Below are 12,276 nucleotides of genomic sequence, written 5' to 3' on the forward strand. Positions count from 1 at the left end.
GATGGTTATTGGTTGGAACTTATTCATTGCTTTATACATATGATTTCTTGACATCTATTTCTCTACTATGAGGAAAGACCATCTCTTCATAACCCCCCACCACCTCCTCTATCATCTACTTCCTCAATATTTAGGAGATGTTTTTGTTCCTCCGAATATGTCCAAGCCATTTCTTCTCTCTGACCCCTTTAAACATCCCCAGGTCCCTTAACATTTCCCATACATGCCCTTTATTACCATCTTCTATTGACATCCTTCCCAAAACTCAGAACTTGAAAAGAAAATAGACTTACCCCCGTTTAATCAATAAATACCTGGGAGAGTGTGTGTCAGGAGTGTGGTGTCACACAATGACCTGACGGAAATATGTGAAAAGGGAGCTGAATGAAATGGAAAATATGAACCATGGAAATTCTGCAGACAGCACTGTGCAGGGGAACAGTAACTGTAAACCTATCAGGAAAAAAGTGACCTGGCTTACTGCATGCAAAAGAGCTCAGTGAACATCAGCAGAGAGAGGGCTGAGACCAGACCACCTGTGACTCAGAAGGGCTTGAGTGTTAAGGATGATTGGCAGGAAGCGAAGGGAGGTTTTACTCAGGAGAGTGCAATGTGATCTGACCAGTACTTTAACAAGGTCCCTCCAGGGACTATATGAACGGATCAGTGGAGAAAAGTTTAACAAACTAGATCAGTTAGTAGATAATGAAAGGGGTGCAGGTGAGAACAACCTAACGGAGCTGTAAGGTTGGTTGGTTGGTTGGTTGGTTTTTGAGGGAGGGTTTCAGTATGCAACCCAGGCTTGCCTTGAACTCCCAATCCCATCTCAGTCTCCAGGGTACTAGACTACAGGCCTGCATCTTCATGCTTTTCAGGGATGATGGTTTTGATTGATGTGTCACTTGCAGGAAAAAAGAGGTAAGTGCTTTTCTTTTTCTCTTTTTCTTTTTTTTTTTTTTTCGGTTTTTCGAGACAGGGTTTCTCTGTGTAGCCCTGTGCTTTTCTTTTAGTACAAGAAATAACACAAATTCATTCAGATTATGTGTCATTCAGATTATGTGAGCTTTTATTAAGTAACTGTCAGCAGCTGGAAGGCTTAATTATCTTGGGACACTCTGCCTGTATCTTTTCTGGGCACAGGAAAGAGGACTAAACAAAACAAAACAAAAAACAAAAACAAAAAACAAAAAAACAAAAAAAAAACAAGACACATGACATTCACAGCAAAAAGGATAAAAAGATGTCATCTTTCCCTCACCTTGTGGGGAGCTCCCAAAGTAACAGAATTATTTATTTTATTTTCCCCAAATGAGAAAAAACATTCAATATGTTTTCACAGTTAGAAATATAACAAGGAACATCCGCACCAACCACAGTCTTTGGGTGTACAGAGGTCAAACAGTAGCTTACATAAACTTCAATTCCACCTACATACTCTCTTCATGTCACTCAGTGTGAGATAAAGATTTGGGATTCACAGTCACTCTGAGGAGGCTGAGTGAGGAATGTTCAAGTCCTTGCTTCATGAAGTCAAACAGAAGAGTTAGTTAATATACTCTGTGGGTCTCCCAAGAAGGGAAGGTACGGGTGCTTATGGAAGCTAGCCATCTATCCTTACCACCAACATCAGAAATGGTAGGGCCATCTTGCTTTAACGTGAATAAATGAAACTAGGATTCCTTCAGAAAAAGTTCACTAGCTGAGAATGAGGCGCAAGGCAAAGTGCAGGAATAAACTAACTGTGATGGTTTGTATATTCTTGGGCCAGGGAGTGGCACCATTTGGAGGTGTGACCTGGTTGGAGTAGGTGTGCCTCTGTTGGTATGGGCTTAAGATCCTCACCCTAGTTGCCTGGAAGTCAGTCTTCCACTAGCAGCCTTTGGATGAAGATGGAGAACTCTCAGCTCTGCCTGCGCCATGCCTGCCTGGATGCTGCCATGCTCCCACCTTGATGATAATGGACTGAACCTCTGAACCTGTAAGCCAGCCCCAATTAAATGTTGTTTTTATAAGACTTGCCTTGGTCATGGTGTCTGTTCACAGCAGCAAAACCCTAACTAAGACACTAACAATTATAGCAAGACGCTATGGGCCACAAGAGAGAGAAGAGTGTGGCTGTCCAGAGCACTAAGGCCATGATATGGTGTATCACAATGTGGACACAAAAACAGCCAAGGTGGACCACTGATGGATGTGGCTGTTCCCAGTGATAACAGAAACTGCAACATTCGGGGTGATGGAGTTTTAAGTTAACAGGGTCTAGGGTGTATTTGCAGGAAAAAGACCTTACTGAAATAAAGGTTCTGATGAAAAAAATGAGGCCTTGGATAATGTATAACTAGGAGCTAAAGCCATTCTCCCTAATATTCATGAAGAATATTACTGAGCTAGTAATGGGAGAGAAGACAGTTTCACAGAAAGTCTCTGATAAACTTTCCAGAACCCAACTGTTTAAAATAGTATCTTAGAAATCACCACAAAACTACTCAAATGTCAGTGCTCCCCCCGACCTGCCAAATATCAGCCACATCTCATGTCTTTACTTACCAGTCTTAAAATAATTCATAATCGAATCTCTAGTAATTCCTGGAACCTTGCAGGTAGAAAACAACATTCGGAATTGGTTCATGTCTAGAGGAGTATTTCCAGATTTATGTACAGGCAATTTTTCTCTATTAAAAAAGCATTTTGATTAAAAAATCATTATTAAAACTTGCTATAGAGCTACCACAACTATATTATTCTCCCCCCAAATAGCCTAGTTAAATTGACAGCATCTGCTTATTTCCCACGTTGGGCAAGCTCACCTCTCAGCCTCTGTCAGGGCCCTTGGTGCCTGTCCCTTCTCAGTCCAACCCGTGCCAGGATCCTTGGCACTCTTACCTTCTTAGCAGCTGCCAGTAGTTCAAGTTGTGCCACAGCATCATGCTTCCTCTTTCTAACTGAGTGCCTTCCCTTGCAGGCCAGTAGTGCTCAAAATGAGGACACGGACCCACAAAGTTCACATTCAGTTGTGATGGAATACGTACGTCCAGGTAGGCAACATTGAGCCACCATTCTTCCAGCTAAAAGGAATTAAGACCATTACTTCTTCCAAATGTTCCAATATGCAACTGCTAGCAAGAGGACATGCTACGTTTGTCCGTTACCCTTCCAGTTCAAAACCACAGAGAAGGAGAAATGCTGCTATAATGACCTCCCTTCCTTTCTTCCCTCCTTCTCACTTTTGGGACCATTAACTCCGCCATCAAACCCTACTATCCAACAAGCTATTTAGTGAGTCCTAGAGTCTAACAGATATTCACTGAAGCACACTTAATAACAGTTATTAAGTAAGACATTTACAATGTTGCTTTACCAAAACAAAAAACAAAAGCAAAAACAAAACAAACAAACAACCCTAAAATTCTACTTAGAAATGCAAGACCCTTCAGTATGCTTCAAACTAATTTACACTTTTCTCTGATACCCCTTTTTATGTGTCCCCAGTCACAGCAAGTAACTGAATTTCTTACCTAAGTAATCTGATACTATCAGTTACCTGGCATTCTTTTTTTTTTTAATTGATGGCACGAAGTGTAGGTAGTCACCCAGAAAAAGACCTGAGTGAAAAATACTTCTTTACCTTTACCCCCATTTTAATTAAAATCTCCTCAAAATTGAGAACAAAGAAATTTGGAAGCAGATTGGGGTTTTTTTTGTTGTTTTTTGTTTGTTTGTTTTATCACAAAGAGCAATGTCTCAATGAAAACATCTGGCATTTTTCTCTATAAAATTGTAAGTCACCATCATTATTTTTCAACTAAGGCAATGGTGAAACACCACCCTCTATCTAATTCATGTACTGGAGAAGTGGTTACATTCAAGGAGTTGGGGAAGGCTGCTGGGAATGGAGACTAGGAAGTTAGAGCATGTGCACTCCCACCTCTCCCACTCTCTGTTTAGATATGTTGTGCCACCTGTGTGTGAGCATCTGTCAGGCTACGGTGGCCTGGAAGGCCCTTTCTAGCAAGTACGGTCTGTAGCTCACCACACGGATGGGCGAGGCTATGTATGGCTATGTATAGCTTGCCTGGCATGTATAACTCTGAATCCTATGGCAATAGTGACCAGCACATATAACACACAAGAATTAAAATAGGGAGTCTGGGCTCCATTGTGGACTTACTGAGTCAAAAACTACTGATTCCAGGAAACCTCTATTTTAACACATTCTTAAGAAAGAGAAAAGCTCACTTATAAAACAAATGCTTTCCAGTTAAATGAGTCATGCTGTTGCGTGTGACCATGACAATGACTTCAGGTGTTTTCTAACATAAACATAAAGCCCAAGCACACTCTAAGTCCCCTTTAAATATCAAGTTTTCAATTATAAGTATAAATACCCAGTTTCGTTTTCCTCTAGCCCTTTCAAGTAACTTCTGATGCAATCTTTTGCCAGCTCCTTCTTGAAACTTTTGAACTATTTCTTCAGTTTTCTTATACTCGTCTTCATTTGCGAATGGTTTCACTACAGAAAAAGTGATTCGACATAAGTATCTCCACATCATCTCAGCACTCGTACATAAATCTAAATGCTGCTAGCACACAGGAAGGCTTTAGTTTGCAACATGAAAACTGTAATTTAAAAGAAAGAAAGAAAGAAAGGAAGGAAGGAAGGAAGGAAGGAAGAAAGAAAGAAAGAAAGAAAGAAAGAAAGAAAGAAAGAAAGAAAGAAAGAAACAAAGAAAGAAAGAAAGAAAAGAAAAGAAGGAAGGAAACAGTGGGTATTGTAATAATGCAGTCACAATATTCTGAAATTATCCCCAAATTACTGTAGCTGATAGTTAAAGGTGAAGCTATCATCTAGCTAGTACTGTAGTAGAAAGTAAGTCCTATATAACCACAGATAAGAGAGATTAAAGTGTTTTCCATTATTGCTTATGAAAATCAATTGTTTTGAAAATTAGTTTGTTAGAAATCAATCAATGTATCCTTTTTGTTTCATATTTGCTTCTTTAAAATCTGAACTAGCACAATGCATAGTCCATTCCAAAATATCTGTTTTCAGAAAAAGTCAATAATCTGTGAACTTAAAATATGCTACTATAATGTTTTTTTAACGACAAAAAAAGGTATTTAAAAAGCAAAACAAAATAGGTCTGCGATGACAGCTACTTTTTAGCTAAGTGCCTGGGTTTGATACCTGGAACCCATGCTAAAAATTAGCAAACAAACAAAATTACAAACAGTATGAGATAGAGGCAAGCAGGTATACACCATCCAAAAAATAATAATAACAAATTAAAAGGGATGGCATTCACGTGCCCACGCCTGCTTCCAGTTCAGCCAGGGAACCAGACATATTTATATTTCCGCTCCTTCTAGAATCCCACTAAAGTGACCGTAAAGCAATTTTCAAAAGGAGTGCAGGGGCGCCAGAGAACTCAGCAGTTAAGAGCACTAGCTGCTCACCTCGGGCCCTGAGCTCACTTTCCAGCTCCCACGTGGCAGGTCACAACCACCGGCAACGGGATCTGGTGCCCTCTTCTGGTATTTTAGACGGACATACAAACAAAGCACTCATATACATAAAATACTTAAAAATAAGTCTAGAGCCCCGGCCGCTCGAGAGGCTGAGGAGGGACAAGTTCAAGGTCAGCTTGGGCGACACACTGGGACCCAAAGTCAACAAACATATCAACTGGGGGAAATAGAGAAAATGAGTATCTAAGGCCAGGAAATAACAGTCACAGAAAATACAAAAAATGGCCAAATGTAAATCAAGAAACAAGCTAATTCTGAAAGTTGAATCTAGGGTTCAAGAATTCAAGGCACAAGGTACCTCCAAAAACAAACAGAAAACAAAGAAGGATGGACAAGTCTGCTGCAGGGTGTTCTCCCGCATCAGAGACAGGCACCCATCTCACAACTCTCTTAGTGCCAGGAAAAACATTGAAAATGCATCACATGAAACAGAATGCCTGGATTCTGTCCACATTAAATAAGTGGAATTATGCTGAAAATACACATCCTATATTCAAATATTCATGAAAACCAGCAGATGCAAACAGTACCTGTCTGTACTATACACACACTGACACCATACTGAGCCATAAAAAATAAAATGAAATACTGACACTGGTTACAACCCAAATGAAACTGGAAAATGCTAAATGAACAAAGCCTAGAATGGTAGCCAACACCATTCGGAAACACTGATACCTGGAGGGGGAGGTGCAGGGAGGGTGTGGAAGGCAGCCAGTGGCTACTAAGTGAGACTCACGTCATGGCGGGCTACTGCAGACAGGAATCACTTCCTGAGTATCTCAGAGAGAAGGTTTTTGAATGTTTTTGACATAATGAAACAATGTCTGAAGAGACAGATGTTTGACCTACTATAAACATTATACAGTATACATATAGTGAAATCACACAGTGGCAGCTCGTGAGCGCGCGCGCGCGCGCGCGCGCGTGTGTGTGTGTGTGTGTGTGTGTGTGTGTGTGTGTGTGTGTTCAGAACTCGAGTACAGGAAGGAGTGCTGTGAACTGAAGTCCTCTGGACACAACACGGCTGATGTGCTCCTGACGTGGGCCCTGGGTTTATCTGCACAAGATCAAGGAGCTAATCCCAGCAGGGAGTAGGGAGGGGCTCTCAAGGCTTCACCGCTAGCAGAGGGAGAGGAGCTGATGGCACTGAGGGAGAATTACTTTTCTTTAGAAGTGTAGCACCTATCAGCTCCCCCTGTCCCACTGCAGGACTCATACAGACAGCACTAGCTGGACTCTGCAGGTTAGTTAGATAAATTAATAAATGACTTTAACAGGTACATGAAGTTGGGAAGGAGATGAGGCAGGAAGCACTATGATCTTCAGTAGAAGGGACCCCAGAGTCAGAATGGCACCATATTTCCCCATAAGGGACAAAGGAGGCCTTCGAAAGTCTTAAAGCACACCCAATTCAGAAATCTACACTCAGCTAAAAAAAAAAAAAGAAGATAAAAATCAAGTAAAATAAAAACATTTAGCTCTTTTTCCCTCCTCAAATATTCTTCCCCAGGCAGGATGTATACTAAAAGGAAGTATACTAAAAAGAGTAGGTAGAAGAGAAGTGAAGAGTGTTAGCAAAGGGAACGCTCTGCACAGCAGCTGTGCAGCGAGTGCAAAGAAAAGAGGGAAGACGGCGAGGAGAAGAGAAAGAGAGGAGGGGCAGGGGAGGAGAAGGGAGAGAGCTCCACAAGGCACAAGGTTTCCAAGAGGAAATACAACTGAGTCAGTATTTTATGCATTCAAGAGTACTCACCCAGGCAAATGTTTAGGAACAAATTATGAATACAAAGAAAAAATTAAGCAATGAAGAAAGAGGAAATGACACAGTCATTCCTGAACAACTATAAGGCTCTAAACCAGCGGGCGGTTCTCTACCTGTGCAACCCTTAGGGGGTCGAATGGCCCTTTCACAGGGGTCACCTAAGACCACTGAAAAACACATTTGAAATCTACATTGTGATTCAAAACAGTAACAAATTTACAGTTATGAAGTATGATCAAAAATACTTTTATGGCTGTGGGTCACCACAACATGAGGAGCAGCACGGGCCACTGCATCAGGAAGGGTGAGGACCACTGCTCTAGACCCTGAACGGCCAGGTGAATTAAGGTAAAGATTTATTAAGATCAGGTGGGCCAGGCGTGGTGGCACATGCCTGTTATCCCAGCACTTGGGAGGCAGAGGCAGGTGGATTTCTGAGTTCGAGGCCAGCCTGGTCTACAGAGTGAATTCCAGGACAGCCAGGACAATACAGAGAAACCCTGTCTCGAAAAAACAAAAAACAAAAACAAAAACAAAAACAAAAAAAAGTAGCTGCTAATTTAAAGTGCTGATTTTATATATAGATAATGAGAATGTGAGGGAAATTTGGATATGACGGATTGTACATATGCTCTGGACAGATGTTAGGGAACAAACATCAAAACTATTTTAAGGAATTAATTCATAATATCGAGACTACAAGATCCAAGAAATGGAAGATTATTTCAAATATGGAGAGAGCAAAAGAAACACAGAGGATTTCAAAAATCTTTGCCCTCCGTGGACTTAGTACAAGGAGATAGAGACAAAGGACTTCCATTTACACTGCAGGCCTACTAATACTATCTGACTTTGCAAACTATGGGAAAAGGAACTTTCAAAAAGCTTTGCATGTTTTAAGGATGAGCCTGGAGGCACCTGCAATGAGACCCTAATCAACATCATTTTTATGTTACTAACAACATTAAGCTACACTGGACGACTATGAACACACCTGATTCAAGGTATTTTTTTAATGATTCTTCAAGTGCAGGAACAGGCAATGACGGAAGAGAGTCCTGGTACTGAAATGTCCGTTCTTCAACTGATTTAGTCAATTGATTTTCCATGATAAAGTCACAGTAAGAGAACTAAAAGAAAAAACAGGCGGGACATTGGTCACCAATAACTCCTGAGCTATTTGTAAACTTGTCAAATAAGGAAAACCAACTTTACTATTAAGAATGTGAACTTAGCATGCCAGGAACAATGTGTCATCAGAAAGATGTGACCACCCAACCCCAGGTAGTGTGGTGTTAGAGAAAACATGCTTACTCCTAACTTTCACCCTGCAAACACTGCCACTTCACACATGCAAACAAGCATTTCAGGGTTAGTCACGTTTAAGAAGTCACACTTGGTACCCAAATGCCAATGTGTTAGGTTACAATCTCCCGGCTGACGAGGCGATATTACAGGCCATTAGAGAACCTGCAGAGATTCTTGCTGAGTGGGTAGGATTAGATGTGTAGAACAAGATTATGGTCTGAGAAACTCTCAAAAGCATATGCAGAGGTGTGGAGCATGGGATATTATAGACTGTAAGAATTCATGTGACAGGCTGATGTCACTTAACGCTGTGCAGATGGCATGGGCCCTAATCACACTGGCTTTGAATATCACAAACCAAACTTCAAAATTTTTCTACATTTGTGGTAATTTTCATCAAAATAAAACTAACACCATATATGAATAGGCTATATTGGTAGAGTAAATAATAAGATTTCTGAGAGAATCATTTATAGATCCTATATAAAACCAGTAACTAAGAAAACAAAGAATTGATACTGAGTGAAAACTTCCTGTCCTTTTATATCCTATTTTAAAATAGCAAAGTTAAATAAAATATACTATTCATATGTTATAAAAGTTAACAATAGCTGGGCGGTGGTGGCGCACGCCTTTAATCCCAGCACTCGGGAGGCAGAGGCAGGCGGATTTCTGAGTTCGAGGCCAGCCTGGTCTACAAAGTGAGTTCCAGGACAGCCAGGGCTACACAGAGAAACCCTGTCTCGAAAAAAACCAAAAAAACAAACAAAACAAAACAAAAAAGTTAACAATATCAAAAACAAAGGCATGGCGGATTATTTTTGACTAATATCTTTTTCTCCCATTATTAACCAAATCTAAAATTTTTGCTGTATATATTACTCTTTATCTCCGTCTCAGTGCTGACCCAGCTGGCTGCCAACCAGAACAAGCACCTTGGACCCATTTACAGAAGCCATATTGCCAGAATCACCTTTCTGGTCCTACTTCTAGATGTGAAAGGAAAGGGAAGGAGAGGACAAGGCGCAGTGCTGGGTATGGTGGCATGTACCTAGCTGCAGTAGCAAGAGGACGCTTCAGCCCAGGGTAGTATAGTGAGACTAGATGATAACAACAGAGCCCTCTTGCTTTCTTAATACCATGTCTTGTTGGCTTTGTTACAGCGAGGAGGTTCTACTGTTCCAGTAACATAACCAGACAGTGCATAGGACCTCAAAGCTCCACCCCTTCCGTTTTACTGCTTACATCCCATTTGAATATTGATAAACCACTTTGGATCTAACAGAATATTTAGGATCTCGGTCTTAAATATAGACTCAGCCATGTTCTAACCATTTGCTCCTAGGCAAATGACTAGAAAAAACAGGACCGTTTATTTGGTAGTGGGCTGCCATAGCACACACGGGGAAGTCAAAGGACAGCTCCCAGGAGTTCATTCTCTTTTCTACCATGTGGGTCCTGGGGATCACACTTGGGTCATCAGGTTTGCCTGCAGGTGTCAATATCCAATGAGCCATCTCACTGAGCCTCAAAATTTGTCTTTTTTTTGGGGGGGGGGGTTAGAATATTACTATATACCCCAGGCAGGCTTGGAACTAACTTTTGTCAGACAGGCTTGCCTGAATTCACATGGGTCAGCCTGCCTCTGACTCCCTAGTGCTGGGAATATATGCCACCAACACCCACCCAGCTCTAGGCAAGTAACTTTAATTGAATCTCTTTATCTTGGCATGTATAACCATATAATTAGTCATCAGACTTTTTAATGCCATAAAAACAACTCATCCTGAAACAACTATATTATGGACTATAATGGGCAGAATTGTTATGATGACCTAACTCCTACCTACTCTTTTTAGTCCCCAGAACTTGTCATTATGATAGAACATCATTACTCCTATGGTTGCAACTGGGTTTCACCTACAAAAAAAAAAAAAAAAAAAAAAAGGCTTAAAATAGAGAGGACCTAACCTAATCATTTGAGTGCTTGAGCAGAGATACTGCCACACCTCTGTGTCTACATCTATGTCTTTAATGATCTGTGTCTACATCCATGTCCTTAACGAACTCAGAGACAAACAGGACTTGCAGGAAATGGGATTAATCCTAATGCAAGTGAACAGGGGTTAGACTCTGCCAACTCGAATGAACCTGAAAAGGGAGTCTCCCCCTAAAACTTCAGAAAGTAACTCATAACAGAAACCCTGGTCTCTCCTTTTGTGCGTCCATGCAGGGTAAGCAGCTAAGCTTGCTCGGACTTCAGATCTTCAGAAACTCAAAGTCTGTGTTCCTTTAACCGCTAAACATGTCACTGTCTGCTGTAACAGCAATAGGAAACTAATGCAAGCATGCCGGGCAAGCTGATCTCATTACACTTCCTTGTCATTTAACAGATCCCACAAAGAAGACCAGAGTACTAATTTTATGCCTGCTGCAGTGCTTAGCCCCTGCAAGGTTAAGCCGACTACAGATTCTTTAAGAGTTGTCTTAAGTTTTCAACCATATAAAACTAGTTAAACGATTCCAATAAAATTAAGAAAACGATGACAGTGGACTTTCTGAAAGCAAGGTGATGTGAACGCGAGAGAGGTGGGAAAATAGAACCAGGAAGTAAACAAATAGGGTCACATACCAGTAAACCACGAAGAAGTGCTCAGGACCTCCAGGAGCCTGCTTGAACAATTCGGAAAGGAAACCACAGGGAACCCGAACTGGCCAAGCCTGGTGACTGTGGAAAGGAAGAAATACACTCAAGTAAAGATCAGGAAAGGAGAAGAGGATAGTGACAGAAGCTGGAAATACAGAGAACGGACATCTGCTAGACATGAGATTTATATCACTACAGAGCTAGCTATGTTCCAAGCAGCCTATCAGATGGACCCAAGGGGCACAGGGAACCTTCCGGTGCCCGCGGGGAGGTTGCAGCAGAAGCAGAAAGCAATAAAGTTCAGAAACTCCTCCCACCAAAACAAGGGCAGCTTCTCACCGAGGATAAGGACAAGGGGAGAAAAACCAAGAAACATGCACACGCAAAACCAACCAATCGATCAAGCACTCTAGCACTCTAGCACTCTAGCGAGGCCGGTGCAACTGAGAGAGGACACCCCAAACCAGAAGGGCAAGATGCTCGGGGGGGGGGGGGGGCACCACGCCCGCGCCAGACGGGGCGCCTGGGCGCACAGCCCGACTGCACTCAGCTCGGCTTCCTGCTACTGCAATACCCTTCGACCCCCTCGCCATGTGGGAGGGGAAGGAGAGCGAGCAGCCGGCCCCAGAATCCTCACCTCCCGCGCCCCTCTTGTCCCTCTGCGTCGGCCTGCAGGCTCTGGGCTGTCCTGAGGCCGGACCAGAACGGAAAACCGCGAGGGTCCCGCCCTGTGCGCGTCGGGGAACGGGATTGGACGGGAAGCCGCGAGGGTCCCACCCCGCGCTGGAAGGGGTGGGCTGTCGAGGCTTGCTGGTCCCGCCCCCGCCGGGTTCTCGGGCTCTGGTGGCGTCCTAGGCTGCAGACCCCGGGAACGCAGCAGAAAGTCAGATAAGCGCCCTGCAGTCCCCGCTACAGCAGCTTCCTTCCGGATGCTGCGGGAGATTGGCCTCCGTCCAGAGATCTACCCACTCTCGGGCACAGCCCTGTGGCTGCGTAAGGAGGCCCACGGCTCAGCCTGCTTTTCGCCGAA

At 42.6% G+C, this 12,276-nt stretch overlaps 1 protein-coding gene across 1 annotated transcript in view; it reads right to left on the minus strand.

Annotated features, from left to right (window-relative positions):
• Crot (carnitine O-octanoyltransferase) overlaps nt 1-11,926 on the minus strand; it is a 31,114-nt gene extending 19,188 nt beyond the window's left edge. The window contains exons 1-6 of the mRNA NM_023733.3: nt 11,884-11,926; nt 11,232-11,327; nt 8,286-8,421; nt 4,386-4,510; nt 2,884-3,065; nt 2,548-2,672 (exon numbers count right to left, since the gene is read on the minus strand). Of these exons, the coding sequence (NP_076222.1) occupies nt 2,548-2,672; nt 2,884-3,065; nt 4,386-4,510; nt 8,286-8,400 (547 nt within the window). The 5' untranslated portion in view covers nt 8,401-8,421; nt 11,232-11,327; nt 11,884-11,926. The remainder of the gene's footprint in view (nt 1-2,547; nt 2,673-2,883; nt 3,066-4,385; nt 4,511-8,285; nt 8,422-11,231; nt 11,328-11,883) is intronic.
• Nucleotides 11,927-12,276: the final 350 nt, after the last annotated feature.

This window comes from Mus musculus, chromosome 5, assembly GCF_000001635.26.
Source record: "Mus musculus strain C57BL/6J chromosome 5, GRCm38.p6 C57BL/6J".
In the NCBI taxonomy this organism is placed as follows: domain Eukaryota; kingdom Metazoa; phylum Chordata; class Mammalia; order Rodentia; family Muridae; genus Mus; species Mus musculus.